The 19,661-nt window shown below is 38.0% G+C and overlaps 1 protein-coding gene and 1 pseudogene across 2 annotated transcripts in view; one reads left to right on the plus strand and one right to left on the minus strand.

Moving 5' to 3' along the window:
• The window catches only part of SMARCC1 (SWI/SNF related BAF chromatin remodeling complex subunit C1), a 190,385-nt gene that overhangs the window by 49,846 nt on the left and 120,878 nt on the right, over positions 1-19,661 (minus strand). For both annotated transcript variants that reach the window (XM_069095932.1, XM_069095931.1), the window contains exons 20-21: positions 13,471-13,729; positions 11,941-12,102 (exon numbers count right to left, since the gene is read on the minus strand). In XM_069095932.1, coding sequence (XP_068952033.1) covers positions 11,941-12,102; positions 13,471-13,729 — 421 coding nt within the window. The remainder of the gene's footprint in view (positions 1-11,940; positions 12,103-13,470; positions 13,730-19,661) is intronic.
• On the plus strand, positions 193-2,690 carry LOC138167179 (large ribosomal subunit protein eL36-like; annotated as a pseudogene).

Here is a 19,661-nt window from a genome sequence, read left to right on the forward strand (position 1 = left end):
TATTCCCTCTTTGAGCCAATTGTGATGAAAGTAAGGTTCAAAAGTTTCCCCCCCATGTGCCCCATTTCCCCCTCTACTGTAAAAGCTCTTTGGTACCTTTATGTAAAATAATTTACCCCATTCTACCTCTACTTTCTCTCAATGCACTCCCCTTTCTCAGTCCTTTACTTTGTTTTAATTGTTTTATTTATTTTTTTGGATAACGAACCTATCATATTCAACTCACACCTATATTCTCTTTATGTATATTCCTATTAATTACCCTAATAATAATAAAGTTCTTAGGAATTGTAAGCATCATCTTCCCATGGAGGAATGGAAACAGTTTGACCTTAATGAATTCCTTATGATATCTCTTCCTAACTTGTTATAACTTCACTTGAGTCTTGTCTTTCAAAGTCAAATTTTCTATTCTGTTCTCATTTTTTTTCATCAGGAATGCCCAAAAATCCTCTATTTTGTTAAATGTCCATTTTCCTCCCTGAAGGATTATACACTGTTTTCTAGGTAGGGTAGTCTTGATTATAACCTAGTTCCTTTGCCTTCCAGAATATCATATTCCAAGCATTCCCCTTTAATATAGAAGCTGCTAAGTCTTGTTTTATCCCAACTCTTGACTCCATGATATTTGAATTGTTTATTTCTGGCTGGCTGCAATGTTTTCTCTCTCACCTGTGAACTTTAGAATTTGGTTAAAATATTTCTGTCAGTTTTCACTTGAGAATCTCTATCAGGAGATGATCAGTACATTTTTTCCATTTCTATCTATTTTATCCTCCACTTCTAGGATTATCAGGACAGTTTCCTTTTATAAATTTCTTGAAAGAAAGAGGATATTTAGGTCCTTTTTTTTTTTTAAATCATGATTTTCTAGTTCTTTGCCACCACAAAAAAATGAGTTTTCCTTGAGCTATTTCCTAGGTCAGTTGTCCTTACATTGAGGTATTTCACATATTCTTCTATTTTTTCATTTTTTTGACCATGTTTGATTGTTTCTTGATGTCTCATGGAGTCATTAGCTTCTACTTCTTAACTCTAATTTTAAAAATCATTATTTTCTTCAGTTAGTTTTTGAACCTCCTTTTCCATTTGGCCAATTCTGCTTTTTAAGGAACTCTCATTGGTAGATTTTGATGCCTCTTTTACCATGTGGCCCATTCTGTTTTATAAGGTGTTGTTTTCTTCAGTATGTCTATGTGACACCTTTACCAAGCGGTTTACTTTTTCTTTAATCACTCTCGTTTCTTTCACCAAATTGTCCTGTACTTCTCTCAAATAATTTTAAAATAAAAATCCTTCTTGAATTCTTCTGTGAGCCCAGACCAATTCTCAATTTTCTTTAAGCTTCTAGAAGTAGCTGTTTTGACTCTGTTGTCTTTTTCTAAGTTTCTGTTTTGATCTTCCCTGTTACCACAATGACTTTCTAGGGTAAGATTCTTTGTTGTTGTTGGCTCATTTTCTCAGTCTATTTCTTGACTTTTAATTTTCTGTTAAAGTTGGGGTCTATGCCTGGGGTATAAAGGAGGCACTGTCCCAGGTTTTTTGTGTAGCTGTTTTCAGAGATGGTTCTGGGGGGAATCTGTAAGTTTTTCAGTTTCTGAGGTGGTAAGATCTAAGAAAAGGCATACTTGCTTCTCTCCTGGCCTGTGATTGACCACAACCACTATGTTCTGCCACAGAACTGTGTCCTGGTACTCTGCTCCCCTGCACCCAGAAGATCTGGTGTATTAGTGTTCCTCCTCACCCTGAGACTGTAATGCAGCCCTTCAACCCAGATTCATGTATGGGAAATTCAAGAGTTTTAAACCTAGTGCCAGCAAAGAGAATCCTATAGTCTCCTTATGACCGGTTCTCCAACGCCCTTTCCTCATCTGGGCTGAGAGTTCCAGAAACTGCTACTGCCAGTTCACATGCTTCCATGAATTGCTGCTAGCGTGCATAGGCAAGGCTGGCTGCTCTTTTGCTTGGGAGGCGCCTGACCTGAACGCTGCTCCACACTCATCTCTGTGTAATGTACCTTTCCTGCCAACCTTTTAAGTTCTTTTGGGCTAGAAAATTGTTTCACCCTGCCCTTTTGTTGGTTCTACTGTTCCTAAATTTGTTCTGAGGAGTTATTTTAAAGTTGTTTGAAGGGGAATTTGAAAGAACTCAGACAAGTACTGGCTGTTCTTTACCTCTTGATTCTACCTCCACACCGTGGTTTGTGAAAATTATTTGTCCCCCATCCCACATGCAGGCAAGCACTTCTAAAATACCCCATTTGTGAACGCTCTCTCCTTCCTTCTGCTGTGGCTGCCATTGGAGCTACGCGCCACAGCCATGGCTATCTGGTACCCCATGGCCGTGGGCCTCAACAAAGGCCACAAAGTTACGAAAAATGTTTCGAAGCCACGACACTGCCGCCACTGTGGGCGCTTCACCAAACACAAAGTTTGTGAGAGATATGATCCGGGAGGTGTGTGGATTTGCCCCTTATGAAAGGCGGGCCATGGAATTGTTAAAAGTCTCCAAAGAAAAGCAAGCCCTTAAGTTCATCAAAAAAAGGGTGGGAACTCACATCCGAGCCAAGAGGAAGAGAAAGGAGCTCAGCAATGTCCTAGCTGCCATGAGGAAGGCTGCTGCCAAGAAAGACTAAACTGGACTCTACCAACCTTCCCCACTTACCCAATAAAGATTTGACAAAAAAAAAATACCCCATTTGTACCAGGTACTGTGGTAGGTACTGGAGATACCACTACAAATATAACAGACTCCTTGTCCCTCTAGGAATTTACAATCAATCCTGGGAGAGAGCCCTGTACAGCTAGGAGTAATACAAAACACCATGAGCAAGGCATTACTTGAGAGCAAAGGTATGAAGGGATGACTAAGCATGGAAGGACAGTGCAAAGATGTGGAGACAAGAGAATAAAGTGTTGTGTGTGAGGAATAGCAAAGAGGTCAGCTGGGAGAGAAATGTCAATTGGGGTCAGATTATAAAGAACTTTAAAAGACAAACAGAGGAATTCATAATTGACTGTAGAAGCTTTAAGGAACACAATGGAATTTATTGCGTAAGGCAGTGATAGAGTACAAATGATATGTATTGGGAAGTACTTAAATTTTTAGGAGTATTGTAGTCAGACACTAAATCATAACTTCCCAAAGTGGGCAATACTGATCCTTGTGGCGTGCTGGAACAATCCACGGGGGTAATGACCTTAGATGCAACTGGGGTGAGGGAGTTGGGGCGGGGAGGGGGGGGTTGGCACAGTGAAAAAAAATAAGAGTTAACCAAACCTAACAGGAGTGCTGAGTAAAAAAATTTTTTAAAGGGGGCAGTAGGTGAAATAAATTTGGGAACCTCTGCACTAAATGAAGCCTATGTGGTAGAAAGAGATTAAGAGACTGACTACATAATGCAGCTAGGGACCCAGGAGTTATCCACACCTAATTACTTTAGAGTTGGAGCTATCTGATAGTTTGAGCCTTCCTGTCTGCTATTAAGCAAACAACCTCCCAACTGCAGGGAAACAAGATATTAACTGGTTTCCACTGAATGGCTAATGGCAATAGTTGCTGAAGGTTTTTCCTATGAGAAATCTATGAAAATTATTATTCTAACATTAAAGATTCTACTGACAATTTTATTTTATTTATTTTTCCAAATGCTTTATTAACTTCTGATTTCCATCATTCATTTCCGCCAGATTTTGAGTTACAAATTTTCTACCCGTTTTTCCCCTACCCACCTCCCCAAAATAGCAGTCCCACAGGATATCCCCTTCTCCAATCTGCTCTCTCCCATATTTTCTCCCATACCCCTTTTGACTTTTCCAGTGGAACTCTATGCCCCAGTGCCTGTATATCTTATTTCCCAATTACATGTAAAATAGTATTAATAATAGTATATATATTTGAATATTTGATTTTAAAACTTTGAATTCCAGATTCATTCCCTTCCTCCCTTGTCACCCACCCTTACTGGGAAGATAAGCAGTCCAGTATAGGATGTACATGTGTGGCTAATGCAAAGCAATGACATATATTGTAGAAGACTGACTATATTTCCTTCCCTCCTATCCCACCTCCTACTTGTTCTATTCTCTGCTTTGATCCCATCCCTTTTCAAAAGTGGGTGCTTTCAATTTCCCTCCCCCCCAGCCTGCCATCCTTTCCATCAACCCCTCTCTGATCCCCTTCCCCCCTACTCTCCTGGAGGGTGAAATACCCTATTTAGTGTGTATTTCATTCCCTCCCCAAGCCAAATGCAATGGGAATAAGGTTGATCCATTCCCTTTTGCCTTCCTAGTCTTCCCCTCCATTGTAAACATTTTCACTTGCCTCTTCTTTATGAGATAGTTTACTCCCATTCTGTCTCTCCCCATCTTCTCTCATTATATTCCTCTCTCACCTCTTAATTTCACCTTTTAAGTATCATCCCTTCCTGTTAAATTGGTCCTGTGCCCTCTATCTATGTCTACCTGTATGTATATATACACATTCACATATGTATTCATAAGCCCATTTACCCTCATATATAGACACACACACACACATATATTTCTATTCCCTTCAACTACCGAGAAAAGTTTCATAAGTTACAATTTTTCCATGTAGGAATGTTAATAGTTCAACTTTGATAAGTTCCTTATGATTTCTTTTCCCTGTTTACCTTCTCATGCTTCTCTTGCTTCTTGTATCTGAATGTCAAAATTTCTGTTCAACTCTGGTTTTTTCAGCAAGAATGCTTGAAAGTCCTCTGTTACACTGAATGACTATATTTTCCCCTGAAACATGATACTCAGTTTTGCTGGGTAGATGACTCTTGGTTTTAATCCCAGCTCCTTTGCCCTCCAGAATATTATATTCCAAGCCCTTCGATCCCTCAGTGTAGAAGCTGCCAGATCCTGGGTTACCCTGATTGTGTTTCACAATATTCAAATTGTTTCTTCCTGGATGCTTGTAATATTCTCTCCTTAATCTGGGAATTCCGGAACCTGGCTATAATATTCCTAGGAGTTTTCCTTTTGGGATCTTTTTCAGGAGGAGATCGGTGGATTCTTTAAACCTCTATTTTGCCCTGTGGTTCTAAAACATCAGGGCAGTTTTCTTTGAGAACTTCCTGGAGGATGATTTCTAGGTTCTTTCTTTGATCATGGCTTTCAGGTAGTCCAATAATTTTTAAATTCTCTCTCCTGGATCTATTTTCCAGGTCAGTGGTTTTTCCCATGAGATATTTCACATTGCTTTCTATTCTTTATTTGTTTGGATCTGTTTAACAGCATCTTGATTTCTCATAAAGTCATTAGCTTCCATTTGCTCCAGTCTAATTCTGAAGCAATGATTCTCCTTGGTGAGCTTTTGAGATTCTTTTTCCATCTGGCAAATTTGGCTTTTTAAGGCATTCTTCTCCTCATTGCCTTTTTGAGCCTCTTTTGCCATTTGAGTCAGTCTGTTTTTAAAGTGTTACTTTGCTCAGTCAGGCTGTTGACTCTCATTTCCTAATTGTCTTGCATTGATCTCATTTCTCTTCCCAATTTTTCCTCCACTTCTCTTATCTGCTTCTTAAGGTCCTCTATGGCCTGTAACCAGCTCGTATTTTACTTTGAAGCTTTTGGTGCAGGAGTTCTGACTTCACTGTCTTCCTCCTGTTCCATGCTTTGCTCCTTTTCCTCCCCCAAATAGGAGTCTAATGTTGGAATCTTCTGTCTGCTTTGTTTCCTTTGCCTGGTCATGTCACCACTCAGTCACTTGATCCCTGGGCTTTTTACCACAGTAGGACTGCCACCAGATAGGGGAGCTTTCGTCCCAATTGCTGGGTTTTCCTCAGTTGCCAGAGGTATTAGATGGGTGCCCTTTCTGAAGCCTGCACATGCTCTGGCAAGCTGGACATACACCCCAGGACCTCCACCCTAGACTGCAATCCAGATCCAAGCAGGTTAAAGCAAGAGTGATAACCCCTCAGACTGGGGCTTGGTCCCCCTACACTCTGCAGGCCAGGAGCTGAAGCCTCCACGTGGCACTGGCTGGCTGTGCCAGCAACTCAGCAGCTTCTCACCCTGGGGGCAAAAGCCACGCACTCCCACTTACTGGTCCCAAAGTCCAGACTGCACTGACCTCTCACTTTGACCTTCGCATCCATGTGTTGATAATTCTGGAAATGGCCACAGCTGCTGCTGATCTGGGGTCCCTCTGGCCTGCAGCTGGTCAGGCCCGCCCTGGGGCTAAAGCCTCTGCGTGGGCTGGGCTGGGCTGGGCTCCCAGAGCACTGCGCTGACCGATTCCTGCCAGCCTGACCTCAGCAGGAGGTTAGCTTCTCTGTGTGATTTTGTGGGTTCTGCAGCTCCAAAGTTTGTTTAGTGTTCCCTTTTTACATGGATTGGGGAAGGTGGAAGCCAGAGCCGCAGGGAGGTCCTGCTTCTGCTCCACCCCCCTCTACTGACAATTTTAAAAAAGGCAACAATGGACTAAAATTAAAAAGGAAATACCAAATTTGCTTAAAATAATTTTCATAGCTTTTGGACAAACACTAAAGATAAAATAATCAATAAGAAGAGAAAACTTTTAAGAGTACAGAAATATGGGCCCATTTCCCTTAAGAGCATAAAAACAGCAACTAAGGAGAGTAAGGAGCAAGAAAAATCAAGACTACAAAGACAAGATTAAAATAGATTACTTAAAAGATTCTTTAAAAACTAAAATGCTTAAAGAGATATTTCAAAATGCATTTATCCTAAAAACCAGAAATGAAATATTAAGATGAAAGGTGATCCTAACTATCAAAGAGCAGCTTCTGCGGCACTACTGGCACCACCATCCTGACCAAAGGCATAGGGTGGGGATGACAACTAGGAAACAGAAAAGGATACACACAAATTATAACACCTGGAGCTGGACTGATTATGGCATAAAGTCACATGCAACCATGACATTAATATCCACTTATATTCTCTCTCTCCTCAAATTTTCCTATGGCACTTTGGTTCTGTTCTTTGTCCCCATCATTCTTGACCCAGAAATTATTTTTTATTGCACTTAACAAAATGAACATTTCAAAATAAAAACTACATAAGATTGTAGATGAAACTGAACTTCTATTACATAATTTACTTTTAAAAACATACAAAAAAATTTAATAGTAACAAAACTCTTGTTTCTATCTGAACCTTCTTCCGAACTTTGAAACTTTTGAGTTGCTTCAGGGAAAAACAAAGAAAATTGCAAAGTAGCTCAATAAGTCCAGAGGAGAAGTAATAAAGGTGATCCTTAAATTAGAATACTAACCATGGAGAACATAACTGAAATGAGAACAATAAAGTATAGTTGTGAAGCAAATGGAGAGAGAGAAATCTTGGATTCTGGGGAATGGGTATGGCCAGTCCCACCCTCCTGACCCCTTCCCAAAAGCATTCTAGTACAAGGAGACACTGTATCACGTCAAGGGGAGGACCCAGACCCAAAGCAATCACCAAGTATGAAAGAGACCAAAGGGCACCCCACACTCCCTAACTCAGAATGAGGAAAGCATCCCATTCAGCTAACAGCTGAATTCAGCAACAGCCAACAGTACTCAGAATCAAACGCAGATAGGGAACACGAAGAATTCAAACCCAGGGGAAAGAGAGTGAAGTGGCACAACTATCAGACTGTGATTTAGATCATTCTACTATGGGAGTATTGAAAAATTACAGGTTCCCACAAAAGCGGTGTCCAATATCCTAGAATAACAACATATCACTCAATGCTCCCAACAAAGCAGATTACAAGACAAGCCAAAACCATCCCTGCTGAAGAAGAAGAAAAGAATCCTAGAATAAAAAACGTTTAAGGTAGCAGAATACTGAGAAACACAAATCCTAAGAATGACAGGCAGCTAGCTAGGTGGCACAGCACATACAGTAACTAGGCTTGAAATCAGGAAGACTAATCTTTGTGAGTTCAAATCTGGCCTCAGACATTAACTTAACTGTGTGACCCTGGGCAAGTCACTTAACCCTGTTTGCCTCAGGTAAACTGTAAAATGAACTGGAAAACGAAATGGCAAATCACTCCAATAACTCTACCAAGAAAAGCCCAAATGGGGTCACAAAGAGTCAGAAACAACATAAACGACACTACAAAAACAAAGACTTAGGAACTTTGATCACTGTTAATGACCAACCACAATTCCTGAGGGCTAATGATAGCACATGCAACCTACCTCCTGATAGAGAAATGCTAAATGAGACATATATTTTTTTAATATAGCCAATACAGTAATTTATTTTGCTTATCTATAAATGTCTACAACAGAGGCTTTGTTTTTGTTTAATTCCCATTTGGGGAGGAGAGGGGGAAAGGCGGCAATTTTTGCTCACTGAAAAAAATAAAATCTGAAAAATGACCCAAATTTTTAAAAAGATTAGAATTATCTTAATAACCATCAGTGGTGAACTAAGAAACATAAAAATAGATTTGAAAATTCAAAGATATCAAAACTACTCTCTGAAAATACAATGAGTTTATAGAAATCAATTTAAACTACAGAACCAAATTTAACCATGTCTATTTTTGCAGCCCATTCTGAAGATCATAGATAATGTAGAAAACTGCTACAAAAAGGAAATAAAAGGAATCTCAAATTCAGTGACTAGTTTTGCTCAAACTTCCATAGCTGAGAGAAGAAGTTTTCATCCATCCATCCATTCATCCTTCCATCAATAAGCATTTATAAAGCATGAGCTATATCCTAGCAAGCTTTGGGGATACAAATACATCTAAGACAAAAAAAAAAAAAGCCTTCCCCAGGGGATCTACTTAATGACACCATGTGGCATTCTCCTCCCTAATTTTCATTCAAGTATTATCTGCTTAAAATTATTATCAAAGATAGCCCCACAGCAATAAAATATGCTGCAAAACAGTAGCATTCAAGTTGGAGGAAGGTTTAAAAGATTCTGCTTTGGTGAATTAAAAGTATCAATGTGGAATGGAAACTATAGAGAGGAAAAGACAGGAGTTGGGAAAAGATTCTTCTCACTCTTCACCTACCAATCACATATGGAAAGACAAAAGCAGAAAGGAAGGCACAAAACAAAGTCAAAGTCATACACAGATATCAACTTTTTGAATACTGATCAAATTTTAAAGAAACTCCTCGAATACTTAGAGAATATATAATTTCACCAGGTGTGAATGCTCCCACTATATAAAATAAAACTAGTCTACATTTTTGTAGACAGTCTTCATGCATCATTGCTAGGTATATAAATTCACTCCAATTACTATATTCAGAGAATTACTAGCATGTCATCGTCTGACAGAATTGACATTCGATACACCTCAATGACAAAATTAAGTACCAGGATAAGACTTAAGTTACAAGTAAATTAGCCTCTACATTACCATAATTTCAATTTATGATTATCAAAAAATATCAAGAAAACAAAGTTCCAAATTACATTTCAAACCAGTATGCCATGCAACAAGGCAATAATTTGCCATACTGCGTGTGAATTTAAGCTTAATACCTCCCTTTCTCTATATACACTCCAAAGTAAACCAGTTTGTAAGTAGAAGGAGGTGCAGATTGTTTAGTGACCCAGTTCATTCCTACTGTGCAGATCCCCCAAGGAGAACCATCTGCTCTTGTCCTAATTTATTCCATTAGTCAGAGTCCAATACAAATCGCATTAACTATAACTAGCTAGCATTAGAGAATTTCGTCCATATCTCATTCAGAAGTAATCACATTACAATACTTCAGCCCTTACTAAAGAAAAAAAAGGGGGGGGGCCTCTAAATTCTAGAGTTATGAGTAGAAGGTAAAAATGTGAAGAGCTTCATGCAGAAGATGGGTGCTTCAGATCCCCTCAACTAAAATCAGCCTACAATCATTTATTAAGCACTTAATATATCAAAAGAGAACAAATTCACAGATTGATGCCTTGGATAATTAAAAAGTTAATGCTATGGTATTACCAAATTTTGTTTGTTTTTTAATTAATCTTAAGGAGTTAAGTGTAAGTATTATGGTTTTCCCTAAATTTGCTATGAGGTGTAGGTTAAAATCACTTATATGATACCTCAATTTTCTTATCTCTATAAGGATGATGCTGGTAAAGTACAAATGCCAAGGAAAAGGACATGCACAGTGAAAGACCCAATTAGATGAGAAGATACTCATCAAACACAAAATCATGGAACTTGGAAAGGAGTAGGCCAAGTGACTTAGGCAAGTGACCAACAACACATAAGATTAGTTATTTCTCAAAACTTTTTCAAAGCTCCAAACTCCCCCAAAAGAGTAAGTACCAAACACAGAGTACTTTCAGTTAATTCCATGTAAGAGAGATGCCCCCAAAAGTAAAATGTTTTATAAATTAACACAGAACTCAGCACCAGTTCTAAGTAGCAGAATACAGAGTAAGTCTAAACATTTTGGAAAGCAGTAAAGAAACTGACTTAAAGTTTCATTCTCTTTGAACTCAGAGATCTCACAAAAACCCTAAAAATGTCAATGATAAAAAGAAAGGCTATACACATTCATAGCTGAAGTTTCTGTACTAGCAAAGAACTAAAACAAGCTAGATGCTCCTATGTTAGTGAAGGTCTAAACAAATAGGTGGGTCATGACAGAAATGTAATATTATTACATTGTAAGAAACAGTAACCATGACGATGAATCATTGGAAAAGATATATGAAGTGCAGTGAAGTAAGGAGAACCAAACAAACAATATATACAATTTCTACAATAATGTAAATGGAACAACAAAACAATCAAGAAATTATAATGACCAAACTTGGTCTCAAAAATGAGATATAAAAAGGCACCTCCAACATCTTATAATACTGTACTACTACATAGAGTGTTGGATGTGCTTATTATACAGGTTACTTTTACTGAGGTGGCTTTATTTTTATTTTAACCTTTAAAATGAAAGATCTCTGGAAAGATGCAAGGGAGGGTATAATAGGAAGTATAGGTGATATAAAAACAAAAGATATCAGGTAAAAACCTGTTAAAAGAAATAAAATGGTGATACAGAATGAATCCTCATAAGATACCTCAACTACCCCTAAGCATGAGTCTGTCAGCGCAATTTATTATTCATTTTTATTCAGAGAAGGTCTCCTTCAAATTTATCCTGTCCTTAAAAAAGATTTTACAACTTTTAATTAAATTGTCTCTTTATAACTGGAAACCAAAAAATGGTCAAATTTGGCTTGATTTTAACAAAACTCAACATTTTTTAAAAAACCCCTCATGAGTAAGATGGTATTATTGCCTGTGATATATTTTTCATCAAAGTAGTTGAAAACAATAAATTCAATCCAAACAATAATCTCTTCCATCCACATCAAATATCCAGAAGCTGAGAAAATTTAAAATTTAGAATACTTTAGTTCATTGTACCTCAATATCAATACTTTCTGAATTGAAGCTGCAAGTTTTAATATACTTTGGTTTCAAAATAAAATAATTTTAAATTGGTAGAAATGGAGTATAGGGGTCATCTAATTCAACTTAATTCTACAGATGTGGAAGCAGAAGGCTAGAATACTATGCTCAACGTTGTGGCAAAGCTGTGACAATGAACTGAAGAAAGTAGGTTAAAAAAATAATTAAGGATTAAATAGAAATGAATCAACCAACACTGATAGTACTTTTTATTAGTATTAGTATTCTCTTTTGATACTTATGTACCCAAATACTTGTTCTCAAAATAAAACCAAACTTTCTACTTCATTGTGAGAACACAATATCACCATCTGCAACATTATATTCTATTCCTAAGAACTAAAAACTATACAACAGAAGATGGAGAAGAAATCATATATTAAGGTAAAAGTAAAACCTGCTGATATCACTGCACTGTTTAGTAAGATGACAAAAAGTATCAAAATCAGTTTAACATGTATGTTGCTGTAATGTTTTGCTTTTTCTTAAAAAATGTGGATAAAATTGATTACTCACCAAGTTTCTCTGGTTCATCAGGACCAGTCCCAGCAATACAGCTACTCTCTAGACCATATGTTGGATCTACTTTTCCAGAGGCTCTTGCTGCTTCCTGAACTTTCTTGACATGAGCTTCAACTAATTCCAAAGGTACTTCTTCCCGGACCCGAGAAAACTCCTCTATTGAAAAGAATTAGAAAACAAAGGTGAGAGTTTTTCACAATATAAATCTATAGAAAAAAATTTAAGCATCAGAAAAATGGTTTCCACTCCTACCTCTAGGATTAATTTTCTATGCTCTTATGGGAAAGTCACAACCCTTCTCAGTCTATTTCTGCTATTTTAAGGGGTTTGGCAAGATGATCAAAAAGGGTTTTCCTGCTAAATAAGCCTAGGCTTGTTGACTGTTACGAGTTACCTTTCCGACACTTTATTCATTAATCTTATATCATTTTAGATCTTCCATAAATAGTTAATGTGTTTACTTCTACAATTTTATATAGGTGCCATTTAGGAAGGAATACCACAAGTATGAAGTTAAAAGGCTCTAACTGGAGTAAATAAAATGAAAATATTTACTTCCCTTCCTCCACATTGCCTACTGACCTCCCCAGCCTCCTCTGATTACCAACTAAAGTCTCTTCTTTTCTGGAAAGCCTTCTCTATTCCCTAATTACACAGCCTTTCTTCTATTATTTCTTTTCTATCCTGAATATAGTTTGTTTTGTATTTGTTTGCATGTTGTCTTCCCCATTAAATCATAAGCTCCTTGAGGGTAGGGACTGTCTTTTCCCTCTTTCTGCAACCCCAGTGGTTAGCATAGTACTGGCACATAGTAGGAACTTAATAAATAACGTCACTGATTGACTGTCACCACAGAGATAAAATATTCTTTCAAGGAATGGAAAGTAAAAAATGAAAAAGAAAATTAATTTGAAAGCAAAGTCTTCATTAACCAAAAGACAAATAACTAGAACTAAGTTCAACAAATTTAAGTGTTTTCTATGTAGAAAGCATGTCAGCTTCCTGATTTCAGAAAAAAAATAAGCATGAAAATCATAAGAAATATGATGCTAAAAACTGAAAATAAAAAATGCTAAAAAACAATCCTGTTACTACAAAGCTAAAAAAACATGATTTTCTCCACATCATCAAATTTAATTCCCAAGGGGCAGAATGGGGAAAATATAAATTTGTTCTAACACCCTACAAACATGGACAATATTTTTCAATGAAAACTAAAGTTTAAAGTGACCCAGAGACAGCCCCAAATTTTCTTTACAAAATAATAAAAGTATCTCCACTACATGTTTAACATAAAAGAAAATTTTCAGAAAAATCTTTGAAATTAGAATTAAAGCAAAAGTACATTTTTTATTTAAACCTAAATTACCTTTAAAAACCTTTAATAGGATCCTGTATTTCCCAACCAATCTAGAGGGTCATATATAATAGCTATTGTTTGAACATAACTTAAAGTAAATTCGACATTAGGCATGGGGAGAAAAATCATCAGACTCAAGAGAAATAGTTAAAACAAGCCTATACCTAAGGCAGCTTTGGCTGCTGCAGACGCTACCCGCGGATCTACAACAGATGCCAAGAACGCAACTGTGCTCATCACCGGGTTTCCGGACTGACTGAAAGGAACAGGCTGATAAGCCAGAGGTCCCAGGGAGGCATCCGAGTTCTCAAGATAAGGGTCCTCAATGGGAAGTCTCAGGAAGTGGAGAATGCACTCATCCTGAGTTCGACTCCCAACATGTTCCGATACTTTATTCCAATCATCTTTGTACATCTCAAGGGCCTGAAATACAAAAGAGCTCTGTTTATAATTTTATCAGCACTCAAAATCAACAATAAACTGCACTATACCAAATCTACAGAAAGTAAAAATGCTCATCATTTTTTTTTGGTTAAAATAATAAGGATAAAGTTAACAAACAAAAATATCTCCATACTGTGCTTCTTTTTCCCTATCCTAGATAACATGCTTTTCTTCTTTTGTTCCATTATGGCAAATATTATCCTACACACTGCTTCTGCTCAGTGCATGAAGACCCATACTTTCTCATATTATCATTCTGGTAACTTAATTAATTTACATGTCTTTAGTTTGCATATTTGAATTATTTATTTCATAGCATTTGGTATTATTTTTGCTATTGTCCCATAAATACCATCAAATCTGTCAATCATTTGGGCATGAAGGTCATTCAAAAAGAGTTAGTGCTATATTATGAAAACAGTGGGACATTGTCTCTAATACATAAGAAACAACCTTTCTGTTAATTATTCTCAAAAACAGGACCCTTCCATTACAGCATAATAGCAATAAAAATAGATAGGAGAGGGGCAGCTAGGTGGTGCGCTAAATAGAGCATCAGTCCTAGAGTCAGGAGAACCTCAGTTCAAATCTGACCTCAGACACTTAACAGAAAACTAGCCATGTGACCTTGGGCAAGTCACTTAACCTCAACTGCCCTGCTCTGCCCCTCCAAAAGAAAAAAAAAAAGATGTAAGCATTATTTTCCCAATCAACATAGATGATGTCAAGCAACAGGGACTCAGGATATGAACAATCAATAAGGAATAATAGCAGCACTAAGCATTTACATAGCACATTAACGTTTGCAAATAGTTTTAAATGTGTATCATTTGATTCTCATAACCACCCTGTGGAGTGGATATTATCACCAACATACAGGTGAAGAAACTGAGGGAGAGAAAGGTTAAATGAACGGTTAAAGATCACGTAGGTAGTGTAGTCAGGTAGAATTTAAATTCACTTCCATCTAACTACAAATACAGTGCTTGTAGCCTTCGAACTTTTTAGATTCCTAGACTTTCTTCAAGGCTGAACTAAAATCCCATTTACCACAGGCCTGGCAGACTTATTTATCAGTAGTCTCTCCCATTATAACGTAAGCTCTCAGAGGGCAAGGGCAATTGCCTTTTGCCTTTTTTTGTTATTTCCAACACTTAGTTCAGTGGATGCTATGCAATAAGCACTAAAAAATAAATACTTTTACCTTACCTCGGGCTTGCTCACTTTAGAAAAATTACTGAACCTATAAGAAACTAAGTTTCGCAATATGTAAAATTGGGGGGGGGGAGAACGGAATGATATGTGCAGAAGAGGTAGGAGAAGAGAAAGATGAGGGTTAAGATTAAATCATCTTTAACGTTTTTTCCACCTACAACATTTCAAAATGTTATCCCACAGAATTAGGAAGAGCTCCCTATTTGTTAAGAATAGCCAGGGAAGATGGCAGAGTAAGAGAGGAAAGACAAAGCTATCTAATATCCTCCGACAAACATAACAAAAATATTGCCTCAGAGGAAATTTTAAGTGGCAGAAGTAATTAAAAGTTGGGATAAAGCAGTTGTGCTCCTAAGACAACTCCTGAAGACCTTAGGAAAAAAATGACCTCAAGGGGCAGAGGCCTGGCCTCACAGAAATGAAAACACCTCCAGGCAGATTAGGCAGCAGAAATTTTCATCTTGGGAGCAGAGTCCAGATGGCAGAGTAGAAGCAGGACCTCCACCGGGCTCCTGCTTCCACCTTCCCCAATGCATGTAAAAAGGGGCCTGTAAACAAACTTTGGAGCTGCAGAACCCAGAAAATCACACAGAGAAGCTAACCGCCTGCTGAGGACAGCCGGGCAGCAAGCGGCCAGCACAGCGCTCTGGAAGCCAAGCCCAGCCACTCTTGAGCCAAGGTTTTAGCCCCACAACAGGCCTGACCAGCCTCTGGCTGGAGGGACTCCAGATCACCAGCAGCTGTGGCCTATTTCCAGATTATCAACACATAGATGCAAAGGACAAAGTGAGAAGTCAGTGCAGTGTGGACTTTGGGACAAGTAGCAGGGCGTGGCTTATGCCCCCAGGCGAGAAGCCACTGAAATGCCTGGCACAGAAAGTGCCACATGGTAGCTTCAGTTCCTGGCCTACAGAGTGTAGGGGGACCAAGTGACCAGTCTGAGGGGTTATCACTCTTGCTTTAACCTCCTTAGAACTGGATTGCAGTCTAAGGTGGAGGTCCTGGGGTGAGTGACCAGCTTGCCAGAGCGTGTGGTGGCCTCAGAGAAGGCACCTGACTAACACCTCCAGCAGTTGAGAATACCCCAGCATTTAGGACAAAAGCTCCCCTGTCTGGTGGCAGAGTTCTACTGTGACAAAAAGCCCAGGCATCAAGTGACTGAGGGGCGACATGACCAGACAAAGGAAGCAAAACAAACAGAAGAATCCAATATTAGACTCCTATTTTGGGGATACAAAGGAGCAAAGCATGGAACAGGAGGAAGACAGTGAAGTCAGAACTCCTGCACCAAAAGATTCAGAGGAAAATACAGGCTGGTTACAGGCCATAGAGGACCTTAAGAAGCAAGTAAGAGAAGTGGAGGAAGAATTGGGAAGAGAAAGGAGAACAATGCAAGAAAATTAGGAAATGAGAGTCAACAGCCTGACTGAGAAAAATAACACCTTAAAAAAGATTGACTCAATTGGCAAAAGAGGCTCAAAAAGGCAATGAGGAGAGGAATGCTTGAAAAGCCGAATTTGCCAGATGGAAAAAGAATCTCAATGAGGAGAATCATTCCCTCGGATTTATACTCGAGCAAAGGGAAGCTAGTGACTTTAAGAAAAATCAAGATGATGTTAAACAGATCCAAACAAATGAAAGAATAGAAAGCAATGTGAAATATCTCATGGGAAAACCACTGACCTGGAAAACAGATCCAGGAGAGAGAATTTAAAAATTATTTGACTACCCGAAAGCCATGATCAAAGAAAGAACCTAGAAATCATCCTCCAAGAAATTCTCAAGGAATATTTCCTTGATGTTTTAGAACCAGAAGGCAAAATAGAGGTTGAAAGAATCCACTGATCACCTCCTGAAAAAGATCCCAAAAAGAAAACTCCTAGGAATATTATAGCCAGGTTCCAGAATTCCCAGATTAAGGAGAGAAAATACAAGCAGCCAGGAAGAAACAATTTGAATATTATGAAACACAATCAGGATAACCCAGGATCTGGCAGCTTCTACACTGAGAGATCTAAGGGCCTGGAATAGAATATTCCTGAGGGAGGGCAAAGGAGCTGGGATTAAAACCAAGAATCACCTACCCAGCAAAACTAAGTATAATCTTTCAGGGGAAAATATGGTCATTCAGTGGAATAGAGGACTTTCAAGCATTCTTGATGAAAAAACCAGAGCTGAATAGAAAATTTGACATCCAGATACAAGAAGCAAGAGAAGCTTGAGAAGGTAAACAGGGAAAAGAAATCATAAAGCCACTGATCAAAGTTGAACTATTAAAATTCTTCCATGGAAAAACAATAATTGTAACTAATGAAACTTTTCTCAGTATGACAATAGTTGAAGGGAATATAAATATATATATATATATATATGTCTTTATATGAGGGTATATGGGCTTATGAATATATGTGTGAATGTGTGTATATATGCTAACAGGTATACATAGAGGGCACAGGACCAATTTATTAGGAAGGGATGATACTACAAAGGTGAAATTAAGAGGTGAGAGAGGAATATAATGGGAGGAGATGGAGAGAGACAGAATGGGGTAAATATCTCATACAGAAGAGGCAAGGGAAAAGGGTTACAATGGAGGGGAAGAATAGGAAGGCAAAAGGGAATGGGTCAACCTTATTCTCACTGAATTTGGTTCGGGGAGGGAATGAAATACACACTAAATAGAGTACCTCACCCTACAGGAAAGTAGGGTGGAAGGGGATGAGAGAGGGGATGATGGAAAAGAGGGCAGGCTGGGGGGGGAGGGAAGTTGGAAGCACTCACTTTTGAAAAGGGACGGAATCAAAGTAGAGAATAGAACAAGTGGGTGGCGGGATAGGAGGGAGGCAAATATAGTCAGTCTTTTACAATATATCTACTATGTTGATGTTCTGCATTAGCTACACATGTACAATCCATACTGAACTGCTTATCTTCCCAGTAATGGTGGGTGACAAGGGAGGAAGGGAATGAATCTGGAATTCAAAGTTTTAAAATCAAATGTTTAAAATTATATATACGTATATACTAATACTATTTTACATGTAATTGGGAAATAAGATATACAGGCACTGGGGCATAGAGATCCACCATGCCCTACTGGAAAAGTCTAAGGGGGTATGAGAGAAAATATGGGAGAGAGCAGATTGGAGGAGGGGATATTCTGTGGGACTGCTATTCTGGGGTGGTGGGCAGGGGCAAAACAGGGAGAAAATTTGTAACTTAAAATCTGGTGGAAATTAATGATGTAAATCAGAAGTTAATAAAGCATTTGAAAAAGAAAAAAAAAAGACATTTTCATCTGACTTCTGGGGGCGGGAGGGGTTATTGGTCATCAAAGCCAAGCAGGGGAAGACTGATGGATGCCAGGCACAGATGCGCTGAACAGACATGGCTGTCGAGCTGTGGCTGCGGATGAGTAGGAGCTAGAACGATGGATGAGTGTAAAAACAGAGGTGTGGGCACCTGTTGGCTGTGGATACTTGCAGGACAGCAGAATCCCTGGTTTCAGTTTTGGTTCCAGAGCAAAGGAGTAAGCTGAAGTTTCAACCACTAGAAAGAGGGACCATAGGGAGCAAAACCATTTGCAGTGACGGTGTGGTTGGGAGACCTGTGTTTAGAGTTAACGTTCCCAAAGTTTAGAAAACAACACATGTAAAACCTGAAGCCTAAGGTATCATCACCTACACCTCTACACTGGAAACTGATGGTAATACTAAGCCACTAAAAACAATAAAATGATAACAACAAGTAAGTAAAGGAGAAAGAAGTCAATCATATATAGTTACTATAGGGACAGAGAAGACCCGAGTTCAAACTCCCAAGAAAATAGCAAAAGCAATAGATAGATATAGATAGACAGATAGATGACACATCCACTTTAAAGAAAAACGTCAAAACAAGTCCAAAAAGAGTTCTTAGAAAAACTTAAAAAGGACTTTAAAAAACAAATGAGAAAGGCTGAGGAAAAATCAGGAAAAAAAAAATAAGAGCAGTACAAGGAAATACAAGAAAATCAACCAATTATAAGAGATCCAAAAACTTAAGAAATAATTCCTTAAAAACTAGAATTGGGCAAGGGGAAACCAATTGTAGTATAAGACAAGAAATAATAAAATAAAATCAAAAGACTAAAAAATAGAATGAGAATATTTCATTAGAAAAATAACATCTGGAAAAAAGAGGAGAGAAAATATAAGAATTGTTGGACTACTTGAACATGATTTTTAAAAGCATTTAGATATTAAAAGAAATTATTAAGGAAAACTGCTCTAAAGTACTGGAATGAGAGAGTAAAATTGAAATAGAAAAAATCAATTACTACCTGTAAGAGACCCTGAGATGAAAATTTACAGGAATATCATAGCCAAATTTCAAAGTTCCCATGTTAAGGAAAAAAACAATTTAAATGCTGCAGAATTACAATCAGAATATACAATATCCAGCAGCTTCTACATTAAAAGAATGTAGATCTTAGAACATTATATATATCAAAGAGCAAAAGAGGTGGGGTTGTACCCAAAAATAACTTACCCAGCAAAGCTGAGTATAATCCTGAATGTAAAAAAAAAAAGACATATTGAAAAAAAAAAAAAAAGACTTTCAGCTATTTGTGATAAAAACACCAGAAGTCAATGGATAATGTGACATTTCAGACCAATGAGAAAAAATAAGGGAAACATTGGAGGGCGGCTAGGTG

The sequence above is a fragment of the Petaurus breviceps genome, unplaced genomic scaffold (genome assembly GCF_028583685.1).
Source record: "Petaurus breviceps papuanus isolate PSGF00001 unplaced genomic scaffold, PetGlider_PUasm1.0 227, whole genome shotgun sequence".
NCBI lineage: Eukaryota > Metazoa > Chordata > Mammalia > Diprotodontia > Petauridae > Petaurus > Petaurus breviceps.